Genomic DNA, 20,997 nt, shown 5'->3' on the forward strand with positions numbered 1-20,997 from the left:
GGGACAGAATCCGGCACCTTGACCGGGACTAGAACCCGGGGTGCCAGCGCCGCAAGGTGGAGGATTAGCCCAGAGAGCTATGGCGCCGGCCAGAGTACGAGTTTCAACTGAATCCAGCAGGCACCACCTGCAACCACTCTCTATAGAGCACTGTGGTTCCATACAGCAGTTGTGATGAGAACATTATATATATATATTTTATATATATTATATTAAATATATATTTAAATATTTGTTTGTTTATTTATTTATTTATTTGAAAGGTAGAGTTACAGGCCGGCGCCGTGGCTCAAATCTTCCTCCTGCAGTGCCGGCACTCCGGGTTCTAGTCCCGGTTGCTCCTCTTCCAGTCCAGCTCTCTGCTGTGGCCTGGAAGGGCAGTGGAGGATGGCCCAAGTGCTTGGACCCTGCACCCGCATGGGAGACCAGGAGGAAGCACCTGGCTCCTGGCTTCGGATCGCCGTAGCGCCGGTTATAGCGGCCACTTGGGGGGTGAACCAATGGAAGGAAGACCTTTCTCTCTGTCTCTCTTTCTCACTGTCTAACTCTGCCTGTCAAAAAAAAAAAAAAAAAAAAAAAAAAAAAAAAAGAAAGGCAGAGTTACAGAGAGGCAGAGAGAGAGAGAGAGAGAGGTCTTCCGTCTGCTGGTTCACTCTCCAGATGGCTGCAACGGCCAGAGCTGAGCTAAGCTGAACCCTGGAGCCGGGAGCTTTCTCCGGGCCTCCCACATGGGTGCAGGTGCCCAAGGACTTGGGCCATCTTCTACTGTTTTCCCAGGCCATAACAGAGAGCTGGATCAGAAGTGGAGCAGCCGGGACTCGAACCAGCACCCATATGGGATGCCAGTACTGAAGGCAGTGACTTTAACCCACTGTGCCACAGCGCCAGCCTATATATATATATATATATATATATATATATATATTATTTATTTATTTATTTGAGAGTCAGAGCTACACAGAGAGGAGGAGAGGTCTTCCATCCCTGGTTCACTCCCCAATTGGCCGCAACAGCTGGAGCTGTGCCGATCCGAAGCCAGGAGCCAGGAGCTTCTTCTGGGTCTCCCATGTGGGTGCAGGGGCCCAAGGACTTGGGGCGTCTTCTACTGCTTTCCCAGGTCATAGCAGAGAGCTGGATAGGAAGTCGAGCAGCCAGGTCTTGAACCGGCTCCCATATGGGATGCTGGCGCTTCAGGCCAGGGCATTAACCCACAGCGCCACAGCGCCAGCCCCTCTCTATATTTTTTAAAAAGATGTTTTTTGGGGCTGGTGCTGTGGCAGAGCAGGTAAAGCTGTCACCTGTGGCACTAGTCTCCCCTCTCTGCCTCCAAAATAAATAAATAAAATAATATATTTTTAAAGATTTTATTTATTTGAAAGGCAGAGTTACAGCAACAGAGATGTCTTCCATCTGCTGCTTCACTCCCTAAATGACTACAATGGCCAGAGCTGGGCTAGGCCAAAGGCAGGAGCCAAGAACTTCATTCCACGTGTGTGCAAGGGCCCAAGCTTTCCCAGGCATGTCAGCAGGGAGCTGGAACAGAAGTTAAGCAGCCGGGACTGAACCAGTGCCCATATGGGATGCTGGCATTGCAGGCAGTGGCTTAACTCCCTATGCCATAACAATGGCCCCCCCAAAAATAAATCTTTAAAAAAATTTACCCTTGAAAATATTTCCAGATAATATATATATATATATATATAAACATATGTACAAGAATATTCAGTCATTTTATTCATAGTAGTTAAAAACCAAAAGCCAGAGCCAGTGCTGTGGTATAGTGGGTAAAGTTGCTCCTTGCAACATGGGTGTCCCATATAGATGCCGAGTCCCAGCCGCTCCACTTCCAATCCAGCTCCCTGCTAATGGCCTTGGAAAGCAACAGGAGATGGCCCAAGTGCTTGGCCCTGGCACCCACATGGGAGACCTGGAAGAAGTTCCTGGCTCCTGGCTTTGGCTGTTGCAGCCATTTGGGGAGTGAACCAGTGGATGCAAGATCTCTTTTTCTGTAACTGCCTTTCAAATAAATAAAATGAATCTAAAAACTAAACAAAACTAAAAAACAGCCCAAATATTCATTAGGAGTTAAATGGATAAACTGTGGTCTATTTATAGAAGGGCATGCTACAAAAAAAGCAGAACTTCTCTCCAGTGAAGGAATATGGAACATTAAAGACACATGAAGGGGGTACAGACTTTGAATGAACTCGGGAGATGTGGGAGATGTTCCATGGTCTGCCCAGTGTAAACACATTAGGTAACATGTATCCTATGTATACCCTGGACCAACTCTTGAAGTTGCACCACTTGAACTGTGTGCCTTTGTTTGTAAGTTGTATCACAATAAAAAGTGAAAAAGTAAATAAGGGACAGCAGCCCCCTCAGGGGTCTTTATATCATTATCTTTAAAAAAAAAAAAAGAAACAAGCCATTTCCGATATACATTTAAATCCTTGACTATGAACATAGTATCTATGCCACCTAAAATTACATCCTGTGTACCAGGAATTCAAGTTTCATATTCTGGTTACCGCATTCCAGGCACTGGGAGTTTTATGTAAGCTGGTGTTTGGAGGTTGGCAGCCGTGGGAAGGACTGTGGCCAGGCAGAGATTGAGTGGCTGGGATTATGCTTTGTCACAGGCTCAGGCTGGGTTCACCGAATGCCAAGGCTCTGTGTGAAGGCATGCACCAGAAAACGAGAAGAGAGGAGGAGACGAACAGGCAAAGGGGGGCAGAGAGAAAGGGCCAAGGGCAAATTCCCTGGTGTGCTGGCCCACAGCCCAAGTCCTCGGCTCCTGACCGCACCAGAGCTGTGATGGGTGCGACCCAAGCCAGTCGCTCTCCAAATGGGAAGGGCGCCAGCAGTTCTGCTGCCCAAGGAATCAATAACAAGCATTCTTATGATTCACGTTCATCCTGCTTTATTCCGAAGCACTTTACCGAAAAGCCCCTTGACCCAGCCAAGAAGTTCAGGGCCAGGAGCCAAGACACCTGGACTCCAGACCTGCGTGTGGCAGATCTGGAACCTTCTTGGGGGTCTAGGTTTCTCCCATTGACCCTCGGATGCCTGGTGAGGCTGCTGTTGTCATTCCACAGATACGGAAACTAGGATCAGGTGGGGTTAAAACTTGCCCAAACACTCACACTATTAAAAAAAAAAGTTAGGACTTTTGATCCCAAAGCCTTTGTCAGAAATAGCAACTGGTTCCATGCCCCGATTTCGGTGCAGCCTGAGATGGCTTGATCCTGCATAAAATGTCCCCAGAGTGAATCAAAGGCAGATCAAGTGTGAGGGCCTGCAGGTGAACTGTGGAGGTCGGAGTGCTCTTTAACCAAAAAAATAAAAAAGAACCAACTACGGGATGCAAAGTCAAGTCCAAGGTCTTGCACAGGCCTTAAAGCTTCAACTTCATTCGCATGATGGTCAGTCTGCATCTTCCTCATGTCCTGCCCGCTAAAAACCCAGACACACCAGATCCCGGCGGCGCCCTCCTCCCGAGGCGAGAACCGTGGCAGGAGTCTTGGGAAAGGAATCTCATCTCTCCCAGGAGGCAGGAGGAATTACCGCGGCGGAGAGCCCGTGCGAGGAGGGAGGGAGGCTGCGCGCCAGCCAAGAGCCCACAGGGGCCCGGGGACGCAGCGGAACAAGACGCGGGCAGCGGCGGGGCCGGGGTGGGAGCCAGGCGTCATGGCGCTGTCCCGGACGAAGGGCCAAGCCGTGGGCCGGCCTGCCGCAAGCCAGCGCCCTCGGCTGTCCGCGGGCTCCCTGCGTCCTGCCCTGAGAACACTTCCCCGGAGCTAAGAAGGCAAAGTCGGACAACCCCGGCGCCGGCAGCGGAGGCCGAGGCCGGACGCTCTGCGCGGCCCGCGCGGCCCGGGTGCCGGGCGCCCCTCGCGGCTCCCCACCGCCGCCGGGGGGCAGCGCCCGCGGCCTGCTTTCCCCGGGCTGGTCGAGCCTTTTTGACAAGCTGATTGCGTGGCGGGGATTGGCTGGTCCGGGCGTGACGCCGGTAACAACAAAGGTGGAGTTGGAAGAAATTAGATTAAGGGAGAGGAGGAAAAAAAAAATTAAAGGGGGAGCTGGCAGGGGACAGGCGGCGGCGAGCGAGGGGGAGATGCGCGCGGCGCGGCCTCCGGTACCGACTGGGCCCCCGGAAGCCTCTCCGCGTAAGCCCGCCGGGACCTGGCTCTCGCTTCCCACCCCGGCCCACTTCCGAAGCCGGGTAGGAGAGACGGCTGCTGCTGCTTTGGAAACCTCCCAGCTCCCACCCTGCCACCCCTCACGACGACCCGAGGGGAGAACTTTTTGCTCGGACTCCACGTATCCTCAGCCCGGCGAAGGTGGGGGGGCGCTGGGAAGGAGGCTCGCTCCAAACCCGGGACGGCCCCGCGGGGCTCGGAGGTCGGGCGAGGAGCGCTGCCGCTCCGGTCTTCCGAGATGGCTCATCTAAGAGCTTCTTTCTGTCTTTTCTTTCTTTTTTTTTTTTTATAACACCCCCCCCCCTTTACTTCCCCCTCGCTTTGGCTTCAGGGTTGCAAAAGCAAAGAGCAATAAAAAAAAAAAAAAAAAAAGGAAAGAAAAAAGAAAAAGAAAAACCGCGCACACACTCAGACACACGCCAGTGGCGACAGGGGAGAGTTGGAAAGGCGCAGGAGAGAAGCAGGAGGCGGGCGGCGGCGGGGCCGGAGCCTTGGGAGCGGGGAGCGGGCAGGTTCCCTCGCAAAACCCCCTCCGCCCCACGGCGCCTCGCCGGCCCCGGCAGGGGAGCGAGGAGCCGGGCGAGCAGATGGAGGAGTGGAGCTCGCTCTAGGCAGCGGGCTTGGCCGGAGAATGGAGGAGCCGCCAAGCGACCGGCTGATTGGAAGAGAAACGCAGAGCGATGGAGGCGGGGGTAGGAGGACGATTTCTCTGCGGGGACTGGCGGCGGCGTACACGCCCGGGTCGGGCGCTGCAGAGCTTGGCTGGCTTTCAACCCGCGCTCGCCGGCTCCAGCCCCGCGCGCCCCCACCCCCGGCCCTCCCGGCGGCTCCGCAGGTGAGTGCGAGCTGGGGGCAAAAAGACCCAAAGTCTCCGCACTCCCGCCCTGCAAAAAAAAAAAAAAAAAAAAAAGAGGAAAAAAATTTTTTTCCTTTTTTTCCCCCCAATTTTCGCGCAGCCCCGAGAGCGGTGGGAGGGAAGGGGTGAGGCTGAGCCACCCGGAGGAGGCGGAGGGGCCAGGCGAGGCCGCGGTGGCCCGGGAGGCGGCGGCGCCGAGGCGGCTCTGACGGGCGAGCGCTCGGAGCGGCGCTGCGCTGCGCCGAGGCGGGCGGGCGGAGCGGGGCGGGCGGAGCGCGGCGCGTGGGGCTCGCCATTAGCCGTCGCTCCGCTTCGCCATCTCGGGCTTTGTCTGGCGACTCGCTGCCCCGGAGTCGGCTGCGGCGGAGCTGCGGCTCGGCTCTCCGGCCCGCCGCGCCCCCAGGTGTCCCCGGCCCGCGCTCCCATCCACACGCTCGGTAAGTGAGCCCCGGCGCCACGGATTTCGGGGGAGAGGGGTTGCTCCGAGCGGCCGCGCCGCCGATCTCCATGCGCCCAGGCAGGCCTGGGGAGCCATGCCGGGCTGGATTGAACCGGCTCCCACCGTGGCTCCTCGCCGCTTCCTGGGTGTAAGGAGCGAAGGGAATTTCTTTTTCCCCCTTGGCAAGGATATTTTGCTTTTCGAGTTTCGCGTGTGCCGTTCGGCGGCGAAGTAGGCGCCGAAGCTTGGCACCGCGATCGGCACCCCGAGCGAGTAGCCACGCTCTGGGGAAGGTGGGCGCGAACCGCCCGCGCCGGGAGGCGGGAGAGGGCCGGCTTGGAAGGCCGGATCTGGGCTGGGAGGCCGTGGAGGAGAGGTCCGGGGCTGCACTGCGGGCACCCCCGAGCCTCTTCGGCCGCCGGGGGGCCCTCCGGGCACCCTCTCCGCGGCCGCGCCTCGGCCCTCCCTCCCGCGCCGGCCGAGCCTGCTAGTTCCCCCGCGGGTCTGGCGAGGTCGCTCTCGGCGCCCGCCCGCCCGCCCGCCTCGGCTCCGAGCCCCGCCGCCATCCGGGCGGCTGCGTGTCTCCCTGCCCCGGCCCCCCCCCCTCCCCGGCGGCAGCAGCAGCAGCAGCCGCCGCCGCCGCCACCGCCACCACCACCACCACTACCACCACCCCCCTCCCCTCCTTCCTTCCCTCCGCCTCGGCCGCCCGGGTCCCCCCAGCTCCCGCCCCTCCTCCCAGCTGCCCCCCGCGGAGCCCGCCCGGGCAGGCTGTGGGAGGGAGCGGAGCCGGCGAGGCGGGCGGGCTGGCGCTCGCTCCCCGGGGGTCGGTGTGCGCTCTACGGGGAAGGACGCGCTCGCTGCCCCGCTTCTCCCGCCCCCCCTCCCGCTCCTCCTCCTCCCTTCTCCCTCCTCCTCCCCGCTCCGGCGGCGGAGGCTGCGGCGGCGGCGGGGGGTGTGCGAGCTGAGGCCGGGGCCGGCGGGCGGGCGGCGGGCGGGCTGCCTGCAGGCGGAGGGCGCTGTGCTTTGTGCTTTTCGCCGCGAGGAGCAGCAGGCAGCAGCTACAGCCGCCGCCGCCACAGCAGCAGCAGCAGCCGCCGCCCCAGCGCCGCCACCGCGCCCGGAGGAGGAGCCGCTGCCGCCGCGGGAGGGAGCTGCGGCTGTGCCCGGCCGAGCGGGGGAGGGCGCCGCCGCTCAGAGCCGGGGAGGGAGCCGCCGGAGCGGGAAGCCCGGAGGTCGCGCTGCGCCGGGTAACCGAGGCGGCTGAGGGCGCGCGCTGGGGGTCGGGGCCGGGGCGGCCAGGGAGAGACCCGCGGGAGCGGCGGACACCCCGGCGCAGACCCGGGGCGGCCTCCGAGCAGGGTCTGGACGCGAGCAGACCGGGGCACTGGGGAGGACGCCGGGGGAGGGGAAGGCAGGAAGCGAGGCCCGAGCCGAGCCCCGGCCTCGGGCGGAGGAGCCCGCGCTTCTCCCAGCCGGCAGGCGCAGTTCTCGCCGGCCGCCGGAGGGGGCGGCGGGGCCGGTGAGCGCTGCGCCCCCGCCTCCCGGCCGCCGTCCTCCCGCCCTCTCCTTGGCTCGGCTCCCCGGAGGCCGGGGCGGGGGCGCCGGCGGGGCTGGGCCGCAGGCTCGGGGGAGGAGGCGGCGGTTCCCGCCGCGGTCGCGCCTCTGCGCCGGGCTCCTCCGTGCGCGTCGGGGTGGCTGGGCGGTGGCGGCGCGTCTGGCCGGGGTGGGTGGCTCGGGGGCGGGGGGCAGGCTAGGCCGCTTCTCTCCGGCTGCTCGCCCGCCCAGGCGAGCGGAGACGGCGTTGGGACCTCGGGAGGGGGGAGCGGCGGGAATCCGGATCCGGTCCCCGGGGGCGGTGCGGCCGCTGCGCTCCGGGGCTGGCGGCGGCTGCGCTGCGTCCGGGTCCCCGCCGGGTTGCGGAGGCGGGGGGAACCGGCCGGGGGGAGGAGGAGGAAGGAGGAGACTGGGGCGCGTGCCCGCTTCCGTGGCCGCGCGCGCCCTTTACCCGCCCTTCCTCCTCCCCCGCCCTCCAGCCTGGGGCCTCCCCGGGGCGGGCGCACCGAGGAGGAGGAGATTTTTTTTTTTTTTTGGCCGGGGTGGGGGAAGGAGGGTGGAGGGCGGGCGCTCGCTGCACGCGGGAGCTGGGAGCAGTCTCTCGCGTGGGCAGGGGAGGGCGCACGCCGCGGAGCCAGGCTGCAGGGGCTGGGGGAGGGGGCTTGGCTGAGAGGAGGAGCGCACTCCCACACCCTCGGACCCATAAGTCTCTTGGGGTCTTGGCTGGGGCTCCCAGAGAGTGGGCCTGCGCCCCCCTCCCCAAGGGAGGGGGGTGGGAGAGAAACCCGCACGCCTTTCTCTGCCTGCCTGCCTCACTGGGGACTGGTGTCTCTTCTAAAGGGTGAGGTGGCTTTGACCCCGGGTGGCCCGGCCTGCACGATCGAGGAGGTGGCCGGACAGCTGGAGGATGAACGGAGAAGCCGATTGTCCCACAGACCTGGAAATGGCCGCCCCCAAAGGCCAAGGTAAAGGCTCCTGCCCCCGGCCCCCTGTAACTTACAAGGGTCTTTCCCACAGGGCTGGCTGCAGGGCTTACTCCCCTCTCCAAGGGGCTGTCTCCCGTCTGCTGTTCCCTGATCTGGGGGAGGGTGTCTTGAGTGTTTACCCTTGGAGCTGGGGGTCTGGGTAACTCCCAGTTAGGTGGCTACCTACAACTCCCGAGTTACGTAGCCTCCGCTCCCCGCTGGTGCCTGCCCTCCTGCTGGGGTCCCCTCCTAGTGTCCTGGAATAGGGGCAAGAGGGTTTGGGCAGGTTTTCTGGATTTTTTTGTCACCGAGAGTTGAGGTTTTGGAAGAGGCGGGTGGAGAGAAGCCCCCAGTGGTGCAGACACACAGGGGTTGGAGCACTGGCTTGTGCAGCAGCCGGCCCATCGTGGCTGGTGGAGGCTGAGATGAGCTGAGCATCTGGCCGTGATGTGGGACGTTAAGGGGAGAGAGGATTATGGGTCCATGTGACCCGCTCTGCAGGAAGCCTGGCCCAGGTTACCAAATGAAAACGAAGAGCCTCAGATAGTGTTGTCACAGCCCACCTTCCAGGGCTGTCACCCCTGAGAGGCCTGACGCGCGCTCTCAAGCTGAAAACTGCTGGTCTACGTCTGCCCCACTCCCCCCCCCTTTTTTTTTCTGGCCTCCTGGAAGCTTTGGGCCAGGAAGACAGCTTGGAATTCTGGGAGCTTTTGCCCACCTGCATGCCTTATGTCAGAGCTGCCTTACGGTTCTTCCATTTCTATCCCTTGTTTCTTAGTTGCCAGAAGTTCTCTGGTCTGCCTTGAGGGGCCAGGAAGCAGGGGCTGGTGAAATGGCCTTGCCTCCAGTATTGATTTCCATCTGTGCTGGAGAGACGGCTGTATAGGTTGTCCTACATGCCCACACCTCCTCTTAGTCCTTGTGTATTTAGGGTATCCACCTGGAACTTGGACTTGAACTTGGCAACATTTTATTTTAAAGAACTATTTATTTGAAAGGCAGGGTTACAGAAAGAAAGGGAAGAGAAAGAGAGCTCTTCCATCCACTGGTTTGCTTCCCAGATGGCCACAACAGCCAGTGTCCAGGCACCAGGAGCTTCCATGGGTGGCTGGGGCCCAAACACTTGGGCCATCTTCCTCTGGTTTTCCCAGGCCATTAGCAGGGAGCTGACTCGGAAGTGGAGCAGCCAGGAATCGAACTGACACCCATATGGCATTGCAGGTGGCATCTTTACCCAGCATGCCACAGTAGTTCTCTCCCTCTGATAAGCTCAGTGCTTTCCCACAGGGCCCCAAACTGCAGGAGCTCCATTTACAACCCTCCTGCCCCACAGTGGCAGCCTGGCCCGTTAGGGAATGACGGTAGCCTGGGAAGGTGGACTGAGTCCCTGCCCTCCTCCAGTGTGGCTGCGGGTTTCACAGGGCTTAGCCATGGGCCATGGGCCTGTATCTAGGGGGAAAACCAAGGGCTGGGCTGCTCTGGGGAAGCCTGCTTAAGGACTGGGGAGCAGAATGAGAGGGTGCATGAGCTGGGTGTGATGTCTTCTCTCCTGCTCCTCACCAGACCGCTGGTCCCAGGAAGACATGCTCACTTTGCTGGAATGCATGAAGAACAACCTTCCATCCAATGATAGCTCCAAGTTCAAAACCACCGAGTCGCACATGGACTGGGAAAAAGTAGCATTCAAAGACTTTTCTGGAGACATGTGCAAGCTCAAATGGGTGGAGATTTCTAATGAGGTAACCGGCACCCCCGCCCCCACCCCCAGCATGGGCGTGCGCACACACATGTGCACTTGCTGGTGGCAGAGGTCTATAAACAGGAAGGAACAGGACCGGGAGTGGAGTTCCTGTGCTTGCTGGTAGCTCGCTGCCTGCCCTTGTGCCTTTTGGATGGGGCCGGTTGACAGCACTGGCCTGGAGTTCGCAGTTCTGCCTTCTCTCTGGGTGCCTTAAATGCTGTCCATCCTGGAGTTCTCGTTGTCTGGGATTGAGTGGATAGCGACACTGAGGTCCCCGGCGTGTGCTGACTGCCTGGGCCCCTGCAGCCGGCGTGGGGCTCTGCTCTGCTGATCAGTTCAGTCCAGTGGAGAGCAGAGGGGGTGGGGGCACTCCTGGGTGGGCTTTCCCTCTTGCCAGCTTCTCCTTCCACCCAGCTCCCTCTGTCTTCCAGGTGAGAAAGTTCCGTACATTGACAGAATTGATCCTTGACGCTCAGGAACATGTTAAAAACCCTTACAAGGGCAAAAAACTCAAGGTGAGTGCTTAGGGGGAGGGGCCGAGGGGAGGGGAGGACAGGTCCACAGAACGGGTGGCATCTAACCTGCCTTGTGCCTGTGTCCCTGTTTCCTCCAGAAACACCCAGACTTCCCAAAGAAGCCCCTCACCCCTTACTTCCGCTTCTTCATGGAGAAGCGGGCCAAGTATGCAAAACTCCATCCTGAGATGAGCAACCTGGACCTGACCAAGATTCTGTCCAAGAAATACAAGGAGCTCCCGGAGAAGAAGAAGGTGGGGGGAGGGGGGCTCAGGTCTGGGGAGGGGAAAGGCTGGGAGCGGCTGATATGGTGTGTGGGGGTCAGGTGGGGGCGCGGTAGGCCACCGGCAGAGGGATGCGGGTGCCTTGGTACAGCCAAGTAGGGTCTTGGCTCTCCGGTGGCCAGGCCCACACACGATCAGGCACAAGGCACTGTCACAGACGGAAGCCAGGTTGAGGCAGGGCCTAGACAGTCGGCGGCCTTCTGCTTTCTCCAGCTCTCCTCCCAAATGTGTGCCCTCGCTGTTGGGCCTGCCTAGCAGTTCCTCACCCCCGTGAAATTTCACTCTGTGGGCTCCTTTGATGATTGCCTGACAGGCAGAGAGATTGTTGGGATTTGGCGCTCCAGGAGCTGAGGGCCAGGAGGGTGAAGGGCCTCAGGTCACAGACTTGGAGTCCCGGGCTCCACATGTTAGATGGATGCCTTCCCCACGCACATGTGTTCACCCAAGGATACCTCGTGCTGCTCCCTGCGGAGATGAGGTGATGCCCCAGACCATCAGAGGAAATTAACTTTGACCCAGGCCTCCTAAGCGAGGATGGACACGAGCCCAGAGCTCAGGGGGTCCGTTGCAGAGACAGGTAGCAAAGCATTGGAGGAGCGCCGCAGACTGGACATGAGATGGGGGGGGGGGCGGCGATGGCAGGGGTCTAGACGGCACAGGCAGAGAACTGGGTGAAGGGCGGGGGCGGGAGACAAGAGGCACATTTGCTGGGAGATGACGTAGGCACAAGCCAGCTCAAGATGGTGGCACCAGCCACCACCCTTTTTTCTGGTTCGTATACCCTGGCTGCGGACTCCCATGCCCTTGGTGTTGAACCGAGAGGAGCCAGCTTGGTTGGGTAAAGCCATTCTGCCCCAGCCGAGTGGGAGGACGCTTTGCTGGAGCTGTCACTGAGCCCCTGCTGAGGACGCTGGGCAGCGGACTGTGCACAGCCCCCACTCAGCATGGGAGGGACAGGCCGACGGGCAAATGAGCTGAGCAGTGGGGCTGGGGGTGGGGGGAGGCATTGGACAGAAGAAACGGAGACAGTCTGGGGCCTGGTCTCGTGCCTCTACCACCCATTGGCTGGGTGTGGGGCCTTGGGTACGTCACTTCTCTGGGAGGGGGAACCGGATCAGAGCAGTTCCCAACAGCTCCAGACGGGCTTTTTGCCTGAGGAGGACGGAGCTGGGGCAGAGACGTCCGGGTTCTGCTCCTGGCGCCTGCAGTGCTGCTGTTGTGAAAGGGAGAGACGGTGCCTGGGAGCCAGGACAGGAAAGGTGGGTGAGGAAGGCAAAGAGGGAGTCAGGTGACTGGGAGGGGCGCGAGCTGATAGAAGAACAGAAGAGAAGGCAGGGGCAGGGGGACCCCAGCCGGCCAGCCAGGAGCCTGGAGGAAGGCATGGGAGGCAAGGAAGGTGATGGCTGACAAGGATCGGAAGATGTCCCATATGGGAAGGAATGTGATGTGAAGGCAGCTGCCCCCCCAGGAGTGGGCTGGGGGGGACATGCTGGATTCAGGGGGCACACAGGGGAGGATGTGATTTGCATTGCAGGAATTCACTCTGGGGGGGATCCCCCAGCCCCCCCCCCCCAGGGTTTGGAAGCAGAACTCAGCTGCCGCAGACGGCAAGACAAGGGAGTAACAGGAGCGAAGCCACCTGCCCCTGTGTGGTGCGGGTCCTGTGGTGTCAGGAAGGCGCTGGGGTAGCCCCAGCTGTGCCAGGCCTGTCGTGCGGCCACATAGAGCCACGTCCCGCCTCTGGCAGTGTGACCAGGCCGTGGAGCTGGTGTGTGGGAGAGCCCCATAGCGCCCATGTCTGTGGCTCTAAGCCCACGGGTGTAGTGTGAGGTGCTCGCGGCTCACGGGAAGTCGCGGGCCTCCCTCCCGTCCTCCACAGCACACACTGGGGGCGCAGGAGCTGGCAAGCTGGGCTTGGGGGGCTTTTGTAAAGCTCAGGGTGACACAGGCCTTGGGTCCTGGATGACCCCATCCCTCCTCCCCCCAGATGAAGTATATTCAGGACTTCCAGAGAGAGAAACAGGAGTTCGAGCGAAACCTGGCCCGGTTCAGGTAAGGCAGTGGAGCCCGGAGGAGGGCCGTGGGGCACCGGATGCGGCAAGACAGACTAGCGCCGGCCGGAGCCTCAAGCTGGCGGTTCCTGAGGGTCCCACGGAGACCCTAGCATCCTGCTGCAGGCAGGGACAGGCAGGCAGCCGTGGCCCGCTATGTTGTAGCTGGGAGGCCCCGGGGGGTCGGGCGGCGGGACAGTTAGCTCCCATCTGCCCTGGCAGTGTCCTCCGCTGACCCTCGCTCCCGCGCCCTGGCTAGGGAGGACCACCCTGATCTCATCCAGAATGCCAAGAAGTCGGACATCCCCGAGAAGCCCAAAACCCCCCAGCAGCTGTGGTACACCCACGAGAAGAAAGTGTATCTCAAAGTGCGGCCAGATGTGAGTGGCAGCCGAGGAGGAGCCGGGGAGGTGGGCGCGCGCAGCCTAGGCCCGGGGGAGCCGCGCCAGGTTGGCCGGGCACGGTGCAGGGGAGCAGGAGAGGAGGCCCCTCCCCAGGGGTGGGCTGCATGGACAGGGCCCGGGGCCAGCTGGTGTGCGAGCGTGCGTGTGCGTGTGCGTGTGCGCCTGTCCCCTCGCACCCAGGCGGAATCCCCGCCTCCCCGCCTTCCCCTCCTGGCCTGTGGGGGACACTGACGTGACCTCCTGTGGCCTGAGGGGGCGGGGGCCTCTGCGCCCCCCTCCCCCCCCCACCCCGGCTGCCTGCGTGTGTCTGACGGCTTTTGGTTTGCAGGCCACTACGAAGGAGGTGAAGGACTCCCTGGGGAAGCAGTGGTCTCAGCTCTCGGACAAAAAGAGGCTGAAATGGATTCATAAGGCCCTGGAGCAGCGGAAGGAGTACGAGGTTAGGCTTCCGCTGCGCTCCGCCCCGTCCGGCTCTTCACGAGCCTCTCTGTCCCCGACTCACTCACTCTGTGGCCACCGCACTCTGCGGGGGGGCAGTCGCTCCCCACCCCTCCGTCGAGGGAGGGGCCTTCTGGGCCCCTCGCCTCTGCCCCGACCTCCCCACCCCACCCCCAGCCCCATGAGGTCTCAGGCTAGGGCAGGGCAGGGCACCAGGCCTCCTCGACGGGAGACGGGATGCGGCAGACGCACGGCCACCCCAGCTTCGCTCCCTGCCTGCCCTCCCCAGCGGCTCTCCCCCACCCCCTGCCCCGGCTAACCCCGCCCCCCCGTTGCCCTCCGTCCCCCCCCCACACGCTCTGCAGGAGATTATGCGGGACTATATCCAGAAGCACCCCGAGCTGAACATCAGTGAGGAGGGTATCACCAAGTCCACCCTCACCAAGGCTGAACGCCAGCTCAAGGACAAGTTTGACGGGCGACCCACCAAGCCACCTCCGTGAGCGCTGCTCCCGGGCGGCGGGCGGGCGGGCAGGCAGGCGGGGGCCAGGCCCTGTGGCGGGCACGTAGGTGGCTCACGGGGTGCCGCCTCGCCTCCCGCGATCCCCACAGGAACAGCTACTCGCTGTACTGCGCAGAGCTCATGGCCAGCATGAAGGACGTGCCCAGCACGGAGCGCATGGTGCTGTGCAGCCAGCAGTGGAAGCTGCTGTCGCAGAAGGAGAAGGACGCCTACCACAAGAAGTGCGACCAGGTGAGCCGCGCGCGTGCCGCAGCCCCTGGGGCCTGCGGGCTCTCCGGCGAGGCTGCCCAAGGCTGACCGCGGTTCCCCTTACCTTCCCAGAAAAAGAAAGACTACGAGGTGGAGCTGCTGCGTTTCCTCGAGGTGAGCGTCGGGCTGAGGTCGGGGCGCTGGGCAGAGGCTGCCCTGGGGAGCCCGAGCCCTCACCCCTGCCCTCCCCACTCCGTGCCAGAGCCTGCCCGAGGAGGAGCAGCAGCGGGTCCTGGGCGAGGAGAAGATGCTGAACATCAACAAGAAGCAAGCCACCAGCCCGGCCTCCAAGAAGCCCTCCCAGGAAGGAGGCAAGGTGGGCAGGCTCCCCCGGCTCCCCTCGGCGGGCAGGCAGGTGTCGGGGCTGGGGCAGGGCTCCCCCGTCGGCACCCCGTGGACCCCGACCCTCTCTGCACTTGCACAGGGGGGCTCGGAGAAGCCCAAGCGGCCCGTGTCGGCCATGTTCATCTTCTCCGAGGAGAAGCGGCGGCAGCTGCAAGAGGAGCGGCCCGAGCTCTCGGAGAGCGAGCTGACCCGCCTGCTGGCTCGCATGTGGAACGACCTGTCCGAGAAGAAGAAGGTCAGGCTCGCCCGGGAGCCCAGCGCTGCGCCTCCCCTCGCCCCGTGCGGCCCGCACGTGCGCCCGCGCTCAGCTGGCGGGGCTGGGAGCCCCGCGAGCCGAGCCGGAAGGCGGGAAGCTGTCAGCTGAGGGCTGAGGCTCCCCGGGGAGCAGGCCCGTGGGCGGAGGCTGAGCCCCAGGCGGGAGACAGCTGCTCCCGCCCACGCGGCCGCGGGCCCCGCCCTCCTGCTGCGGGACTGGGCGTCGCGCGCCCCCTGCGGGCGGCGGGGAAGCTGACGCCTGTGCGGTTCCCCTGCTGCAGGCCAAGTACAAGGCGCGCGAGGCGGCGCTGAAGGCGCAGTCGGAGAGGAAGCCCGGGGCCGAGCGCGAGGAGCGGGGCAAGCTGCCCGAGTCGCCCAAGAGAGCCGAGGAGATCTGGCAGCAGAGCGTCATCGGCGACTACCTGGCCCGCTTCAAGGTGGCAGGGCAGTGGGGCAGGGCTCGCAGGGCAGCCTCGGGCCCTTGGGGACCCCTTGCACAGCTCATCGCCCCGTCTGCCCCCAGAACGACCGGGTGAAGGCCTTGAAAGCCATGGAGATGACCTGGAACAACATGGAGAAGAAGGAAAAGCTGATGTGGATTAAGAAGGCGGCCGAAGACCAAAAGCGCTATGAGGTGGGAGTGGGAGGGCGGGATGGGACCACCTCCTGCCTTGGAGGCCAGGGGACCTCCCTCGGGGTAGTCCTTGCTCGTGGGCCTCTGGAGCCTGGAATCCTAGCATGGCTTGTTTGAGCCTGAGCAAACCTCTTCTGTCTCAGTTAAACTGGGGGGGGGCGCGACCCCCCCAGGTGGCTCGTGGGGATACCAAAGCAACTCTGAAAGCACTGACACCTGTCCCAACTGTGTGTTACTAGGAAGCTGCTCTCCAACTTTGCCTCAGTTTCCCCCCCTTGCCTAGCACATAGGAGAGCCTGATGAGGGGGCTGCGGGCATGGGGTGGGGCTGATGTGACCCTCATGGTTTTCTGCACAGAGGGAGCTGAGTGAGATGAGGGCGCCTCCGGCTGCCGCCAACTCTTCCAAGAAGATGAAGTTCCAGGGGGAACCCAAGAAGCCGCCCATGTGAGCGCCCCGCGGCCGCCACCCACCTGGGGCTGGGGAGGGGGCTGCCCTGCGGGGGTCCTGACCCTGCCTGCCCTGCCCGTCGCCCCCAGGAACGGTTACCAGAAGTTCTCCCAGGAGCTGCTGTCCAACGGCGAGCTGAACCACCTGCCACTGAAAGAGCGCATGGTGGAGATTGGCAGCCGCTGGCAGCGCATCTCGCAGAGCCAGAAGGAGCACTACAAGAAGCTGGCCGAGGAGCAGCAGAAGCAGTACAAGGTGCACCTGGACCTCTGGGTCAAGGTGAGGGCCCGGGGGCCTCCGGAGGGGGAGAGGCGGGCACCCGGCAGCCAGGGAGCCAAGGCTCTGATGGCTTAAGGAACTCGCCCTGGAGCACGTGGTCAGAACAACTCCAGCCAGCCCGCCTCTGCCTCTCTCGAGCTGGGGCCAGCCTGTGCTTGGCTCCCAGCCTCTGAGCTTCCCCTGTGTGCCTCGGCTGAACAGTCACTCCTGTAAAGTGGGGGGAGTCACGCGTGTCCTGCTCAGCCAGCGCTGCCGAGGGCCCAGGGAGAGAGTGGGGACCGGGCTGGTGTTCCGGAAGTTCCACGAGCCCCAGCGCCTCATCCATGGCCCTAGGGCTTGGGCTTGGGCCTGACACCCAGGCTACGGGAGTCCACTTCTTAGTCGAGGAAGGCCCTGCCTGCGGAGCCTGCATTTGGGGACAACCACAGGAGGAGCACGGGACCCAGCAGCCTCAGCCTAGTGTGGCTTGGAGATGGCTTGGAGGCGTCCTCAGGCGCTGGATCGCTGGCGCTGTGTGCTCAGACCCCAGGGGCTGCCTGCCGAGACCCGGATTGCAGGGTGTTGTGATTGCGCTTGCCTGCGCGCTCAGGTCTACATCCAACCCTCCCCTCTGTCTCCCCAGAGCCTGTCTCCCCAGGACCGCGCCGCGTATAAGGAGTACATCTCCAACGTGAGTCCTCGGAGCGGGTGGCGGGCGGGCTGGGGCAGGGCGCCAGCCTGAGGGCTGGAACTCAGGGCTGCTCTCTCGGCCTCTCCACCTTCTCCTGCAGAAACGGAAGAGCATGACCAAGCTGCGGGGCCCGAACCCCAAGTCCAGCCGGACCACCCTGCAGTCCAAGTCGGTAAGGAGCCTTCCCAGCCCTGGGGTGGGGCGGGGCCTGGGGCGGACAGGGCGGGGCCACCGGCTCATCTCTGCCTCGCCTAGGAGTCGGAGGAGGATGACGAGGATGACGAGGACGATGAAGACGAGGATGAGGAGGAGGAAGATGATGAGAACGGCGACTCCTCCGAGGACGGCGGGGACTCCTCGGAGTCGAGCAGTGAGGATGAGAGCGAGGACGGCGACGAGGTGGGCCTGGCGGGCCAGTGGGCACGGGGAGGGTGCCGGCTCCGACCCTGCCAGTGGGGCCTCCTGGCGAGCTCACGGCCTTGCTCCCGCAGAACGAGGAGGAGGACGATGAGGAGGACGACGAGGAGGACGATGAGGAGGACGAGGACAACGAGTCCGAGGGCAGCAGCTCCAGCTCCTCCTCTTCAGGGGACTCCTCCGACTCGGACTCCAACTGAGGCCCGGCCCGCCCCGACTCGCCGCCTTGTTTCCCCCATGTTCTGTCCCCTGCCCCCCGGCCCCCCACTTTCTTTCTTTCTTTTTTTTTTTTTTTTTTTTTTTTTAACGATATACGGTGGGGGTAGGGGGCTGGAGGAGCCCAGGCCGGGACTCCACGGCCTCAGAGCCATCTGCCCTGGGGGGGGAGGGTCCTCCAGGGAGAGCAACCATCAGACTGAGCCAGCACTGGACCGGCCCGGCCCACCCCTTCTGCACTTGCGGTTCCGGCATGGACAATGGACAGGGGAGTGGGGGTGGGGGTCCCAGGAGCTCAGTGAGGCCCTCCACACCTGCAGCCCAACCCAAGGTGGGGTGGAAGCTAGGGGAGGACCCCTTCCTTCCCGGAGGACTTACGCCCCCACCCCTGCATTGGAACTGGAGGCAGGGAACGTGGGAGAGGCGGGCAGGTGCCTGTGAGGAAACTGGCACTGCCCTGATGGCCCTCTCCCCTGCCCCCTGCAGGCAGGAGCTGCCGGGACCCACTCACGGGGGAGGGGCAGAAGTGTTTTTTATATATGTGTATATATTTTTTTTTTAAGCTCTGAGCTGTCAACGAGACGTTTCCTACCGATCCCGGCTCTGCCTCTGTTGTCATTTCTGGGAGAGGGAGGGTTTAGGGGGTGGGTTTGGGACTTGATGCGCGTGGAGGAGAGTGTATTGATGTGTGTCCTGTGCATAGCACGGCTGCACCTGTGTGTGTGCGTGTGTAAGTAAGAGAGAAGGTGGCTTGTCCTGGGGCCCACCCTGGACTTTTGGGTCTAGAAAAAGGACTGTGAGAGCCAGGGAGCTGTCGACCCTGGTCACCAGTTGCATTCGGATAGGTCCCGAAGCCACTCTGATGTGGCCTCTGCCGGGGTCGCGTGCATCTCCGCTGTGGCTGGTCTCCTCTGTCCAGCAGGAAGGTGGGAAGGGAAGAAGACAGTGGGAACCTTAAAGCTTTTAGTTGGAAAAAGTGTCCCCAGCACGTTTGAGGGGTCACCCTGGCCACCCAGGGCTTGGACTGGGCTTGGAGAAAAACGTCGGGCACTCTACTGGTCCCGCATCCTGCGGCTGCTGCACCCCCCACTCCCGCGTCCTCCATTTCTCAGGTCTGGGCCCGTCCCCTCTCCCCTCCTGCAGCTGGGACAGGGCCCACGAGAGCTGCTGTCCACCGCTGCCCCAGCCATTCCCAGCCTCCCAAGCCTTTTGGGACCTTGCTTCCTTCACTGAATAAGCCAAGCCACGTTATTGCTTTACTTCTTTGGTTTTTTGTTTTTGACTAAATTTAGGGTTGGGTTGTTTTTTTAGGGTTGGTTTTTTTTTTTTTAACAGTCATGTTAGTGACCTATTTAACTGGGGCTTTGGGCCAGTCCACCTTACCCCTTGATGAAAGCCAAGGGAGGGGAAGAGCCGGAACCCAGCTGAGGGCAGGAAAGGGGAGGTGACATTGGGCTTCCCTTTGCAGTGGAAAGCAGAGGATCTGCTGGGACCGTGGTGCTGGGGGTGGGGGACCCCCCCCCCGCGAGGGGCACTCCTGCCCTGGTCCCCCCAGAATGAGGTTCAGGGCCTGTTTCTTCCCAGCAGTCCCGGCACTATTGTGTTTTAGTGGAATGTGTTTTCATTTAAAAACAATTGGGTGCTTTCCCCCCTACTTTAGAAATTTAAGATTCTTGCAGTATGAGCGGGGGTGGGGGTGGGGGTACTGTAAGAGTCAAGTGCATTTGGCCCTGGGGTGGAAGGACCCCATCCCCATTTTTTTTTTCTTCTAATATTTAAGGACTTTGTAGGTTTCAGCAACAACCGCAACCTGGATTTGTATCATGGGAGGTGGGTGGGAGTGACTTGAGAGACATCCGCGTAGGCTTAAGGCCAACTGTGGAAGCTTTGTTGCCCTTTTTTGTACAATTAAAAAAAAAAAAGGTTTGACTGCTCTCTGGTCACTGGAATCTGTGATGGGGGAGGGGACAGGGGTGACCTAACAGGTTTGAGGTGGAAAAGCCTTGGAGCCAGCTTGTTTGTCCTTTCTAGAACCTTCAAGACAACCAGGGACAACCTAGGTCCACGTTGTACTACGCACTTTCTCAACTCACTTTGTGAGACCACCAAGGACTGAGAACAAAGCATTGCCTTGGGACAGTGCAGGTGACCAATGCCAAGGTCAAGGGTTCGCCCAGGCACGCAAGCCCTCCCTGGGTAGTAGGACTTCAGGGTGGCGCACTGCGGAAGCCTGCCACCGTGAGCCCTCAGCTTCACCCGGGGTCAGGGATGACATTCCTAACTCCGCCCAGGCCTCTGCTGGGAAGCGAGCTGGGACCACATGAAGGACCCCCAGGCTCAGGGCTGCCTTTCCCACCAGAGCCTTGGCTGGGTTCAAGGGACAGCAGAGGTCTGGAGGCCTTGGCTCTGTCGGAGAGTTATTCTCAACCCTAGCCCCTCTCCTATGCCTGGGCAACCCAGTAAACGGCTCATTGCCCCTCCTGGCTGTCGCATTCCTTCGCCTGCCACTCACCGTGGCCCTGAGGCTGCTCTGTGCTCACCCTGCTGCTTCTCTTCGCTGCTCTGAGGGGCCAACTCTTCCTCCTCATTCTCTCCTGGCTGCTCATGTCCCCCCGAGCTTCCATTTCTCACCCGTGTGCAACCATCCCCAAAGCTGGGGATCTACAGAGACCACAGGCTAACAGGTGGAATGTCCCCTCCAAAACTCGTGCTGAAATGTAACTGCCATTGTGATGAGATTCTGAGATGGTGCTTGTTTAAAAAAAATTATTTTCATTTTATTTGAAAGAGTGAGTTCTCTCATCCACTGGTTCACTCCCCAAAGAGCCGTAACACAGGCAGAGCTGGGCCAGACCAGAGCTCCATCTGGGTCTCCCACATGGGCGGCAGGGACCCAGGTACTCAAGCCACTCCTTGCTGCCTCCCAGCTGCACATCAGCAGGAAGCTGGAATCTGAAGCAGAGCTGGTGCGGGAAGCCATCTTTCCGAGCTGAGTAGTGGTCTAAGTGCTCTATCGACACCAGCCCCAAGAAGTGGAAACAACGAATTAGGTCAGGGTATCATGGGAGCGGCTTACTGTATCCCAGGACTGGCTGTCTGAATGTCTACCTGCACATACTTGCTCATCCTTTTCCATCTGCTGTGTTTTGATGCTCGTAGCCCCTTGCCGGATGCTGGTGCCATGCTTGTGGACTTCCCAAGCTCCCAATCCATAAGCCAAATAAACTTCTGCTTATCATGTACTCAGGCTATTATAGCAGCAAAAACAGACTAGGACCTGCTCTTCCCAGCTGCAGACTTGTGTAGGTATCCGTGGGCTACTTTGCAGGCAACTCATACCTCAAGACCCAAAAGACCACCAACCACTGAGTCATTCAACCTAGAAACCAAGATGTCAACCTTCACTCCTGTCTCCCTGTTTCACCACCCCATGTGACCGATCACCTTGACCCGGCCCTTCCACTTCCGGAATCTCAGCTCTGTCTACCCTTCTCCCCGGCTGCTGTTC

General features: G+C 61.5%; 2 protein-coding genes across 11 annotated transcripts; one reads left to right on the forward strand and one right to left on the reverse strand.

Annotated features, from left to right (window-relative positions):
* Positions 1 to 4,098: 4,098 nt before the first annotated feature.
* On the forward strand, positions 4,099 to 18,084 carry UBTF (upstream binding transcription factor). 10 transcript variants are annotated; one of them, XM_051825725.2, is made up of 21 exons: positions 4,099 to 4,343; positions 7,895 to 8,019; positions 9,583 to 9,758; positions 10,192 to 10,275; positions 10,374 to 10,529; positions 12,547 to 12,611; positions 12,870 to 12,990; positions 13,343 to 13,453; positions 13,818 to 13,951; positions 14,065 to 14,206; positions 14,297 to 14,338; positions 14,427 to 14,540; positions 14,649 to 14,804; positions 15,106 to 15,261; positions 15,348 to 15,458; positions 15,816 to 15,904; positions 15,997 to 16,186; positions 16,809 to 16,856; positions 16,957 to 17,028; positions 17,112 to 17,255; positions 17,348 to 18,084. In XM_051825725.2, the coding sequence occupies exons 2-21, from the start codon at positions 7,962 to 7,964 to the stop codon at positions 17,471 to 17,473; spliced, it is 2,295 nt and encodes a 764-aa protein (XP_051681685.1). In that variant the 5' UTR covers positions 4,099 to 4,343; positions 7,895 to 7,961; the 3' UTR covers positions 17,474 to 18,084. The 10 variants fall into 10 exon arrangements, with proteins under 10 accessions (XP_051681685.1, XP_069916727.1, XP_051681684.1 ...); XM_051825724.2 differs by lacking the exon at positions 4,099 to 4,343 and adding an exon at positions 4,908 to 5,037; XM_008271575.3 differs by lacking the exon at positions 4,099 to 4,343 and adding an exon at positions 5,357 to 5,495.
* Positions 6,559 to 7,758, reverse strand: LOC138846133 (basic salivary proline-rich protein 2-like). The gene is made up of 2 exons (XM_070060897.1): positions 7,747 to 7,758; positions 6,559 to 7,308 (listed from the first exon to the last, which is right to left on the reverse strand). Exons 1-2 carry the CDS (start codon positions 7,756 to 7,758, stop codon positions 6,559 to 6,561), a joined length of 762 nt encoding a protein of 253 aa, XP_069916998.1.
* Positions 18,085 to 20,997: the final 2,913 nt, after the last annotated feature.

This window comes from Oryctolagus cuniculus, chromosome 17, assembly GCF_964237555.1.
Source record: "Oryctolagus cuniculus chromosome 17, mOryCun1.1, whole genome shotgun sequence".
Lineage (NCBI taxonomy): Eukaryota > Metazoa > Chordata > Mammalia > Lagomorpha > Leporidae > Oryctolagus > Oryctolagus cuniculus.